Here is a 2,109-nt window from a genome sequence, read left to right as displayed (position 1 = left end):
TGGTGATGAAACTCTTACCTTTCCTAAATATCAGCTTCTTGTTGGAAGTCAGTACGCAGACCGTGTGGTTTGGATTCACTTTCTCCTTCTCTGCCTTGTCCTTCATTTCACTGAAGGAAGATTTCTTTGAAATGTCTTTGACTTGATCTTCAGTGACATTGATGCCCAAAAACGTGCTGATCTCCTTGACATGTTTTGGAAGATCCTATGAAAAACATACATTTGACAGTTTAGTTTTACATTGAGGGAATGGCAAAATGTATTGGTGTTAATTGATTGAATTAACCCCAGTGGGATAGCATGGAAAAGAAAAGAATCAGACCATCATGTTCCAGAGAAACTAAATAATGTTTTCTACAAATTTCCCCAACGTGCATCTGCTATGGAATATATAACAGGGATTGTTCCAGTTAACTTCATTCCTCAAAGTGACTTTTTAGTTCTACACTAATGTAAGACAATATCAAATGGATGATGTCCATGCCTGTGCTCCATTTTGAACTCACCTGCTTTAAGGACTCGTAGTACAGAACAAGGACATTTTCATCAGTTTTGCTCTTTTCCCAGCTAAGGACATGGTCAATCCAGGAACCGCATACAACTGCAATACAAATACAGGCAAAGCAAATTATTGTATCAAATTAACACTTTTGCATCATGTATCATGTCTGATATGAAAATTAAAAGGACATGGTGGTAACTCTTTTAACAACATGCAAATTTAATTGATGTTCTTCACATTTTTCCATCTCAATCTAAACATTAGTCATATTTACCTTCTCCTTTCAAGAACATTTCTAAAAAGGTGGACCATTTCTCAATCTTGGGCAGATTGGGGTTCTGCTTGTAATAATGGTACAATGAAACAGCGGTGTCCTTAGGATTTCTGATCACATAAATCATCTGGAAGCAAGAACAAGATAATAATTTTAGTTTGTGTAATTCAGACACCATCTCTTAATAATTTGGTGTTTGCACAGCGTAATGTTGAAAAGTAGTATCCTTTATTACTGCACTGTGCTGTGATACTTTACGATTTCATGGTCGTGTTATTTGATAAAGCAACAAACATAATGGCTGTTTTTTGTTACCTTGCATTTTTTTGTTTTGAACTGCACTGGGATCATCTCATAGTTGAGGTGTGTTGGGATGAGCCTCTTGTTGGGGAGGTTTCTCAGCTCATCGAATTTGGAGAGATCTCCGAACTCCAGAGGTGATGTCAGTGTCACTTTGCTAACCCCATTGTCTTCATTGTGGCTGTGGTACAGATTCTTCATAATCTCTGCAAGCCAGTGCGTGCCTAGGAAGAGTTTCAAAACACACATCAGTCAAGCAGTCTGTGTATACTGATCTACCCATTTCTGATAGATCAACTTTTAATAATTAGTAAAGTTCACGGAAAGATATCAAATAATATTCAGAAATGTGTCTTACCTGATTTTGGATATGAAACTAATAACACGTCGTCTTCTCTGGCTTCAAAGGTGTCCAGGGACTGAAGGAGCTCTTTTGATACTCTTGTAGAAAATGGAATGCCATTGAAGGTGTGAATGAGCTCAGTCTGTTCTGGCATCTTGTGTTGAATGTCTTTAGAGTTTGTCAAATGTCTTCAGAAAGAGCTTGATACTGCGTTATCTGGGTGCATGAGAAACATTTCTCTCTTTATATATCTATCTTTCAGCTGGGAACCGGAAACTATCAGTTATGTAAAGGAATGTTTTAAGAAACATACCAGAAGGAAATGGTGTAATCAAGTCTCTCTCGTAAAGATGATGAGGCATTTAATAGTACCACTAGATGTGAGGTGGATATTCACACAACTTTTTGTTTTAAGGAATGTTTTGTTAATTACTTTTTTTTAAGAACCCATTTTATTTAAATCAGGTTTGTAGTTCATGAAACCTTTTTTCCTCTGTTTCAGAGAGTTTTTTCATTTTTTTTATTTATGTCACAGATTAGCTTGGTGGGTGACATTGTGCCAGGAAGTAGATAGACACAGAATGATGAGTAAAGTTCCGATGCACAGATTTATTAAATAATTATTTTTTGTTATGTTTTAGTTTTTAAAGTTCTACCTCTTTTTCTCTCCCGTTCTCCACTCTGAACACA

At 36.4% G+C, this 2,109-nt stretch overlaps 1 protein-coding gene across 1 annotated transcript; it reads right to left on the bottom strand.

Moving 5' to 3' along the window:
- Positions 1 to 4: 4 nt before the first annotated feature.
- Positions 5 to 1,616, bottom strand: LOC121312614 (sulfotransferase 6B1-like; the record flags this gene model as incomplete). Its single annotated transcript, XM_041244328.1, has 5 exons — positions 1,435 to 1,616; positions 1,092 to 1,300; positions 777 to 903; positions 507 to 601; positions 5 to 205 (listed from the first exon to the last, which is right to left on the bottom strand). Coding segments are annotated over exons 1-5 (771 nt in total), but the record flags the coding sequence as incomplete, so codon positions are not given.
- Between the last annotated feature and the right edge of the window lie 493 nt (positions 1,617 to 2,109).

Source organism: Polyodon spathula, unplaced genomic scaffold, assembly GCF_017654505.1.
Source record: "Polyodon spathula isolate WHYD16114869_AA unplaced genomic scaffold, ASM1765450v1 scaffolds_4138, whole genome shotgun sequence".
In the NCBI taxonomy this organism is placed as follows: Eukaryota; Metazoa; Chordata; class Actinopteri; order Acipenseriformes; family Polyodontidae; genus Polyodon; species Polyodon spathula.
Note: the sequence above shows the minus strand (reverse complement) of the source record. Positions and strands in the feature narration are given on the sequence as shown.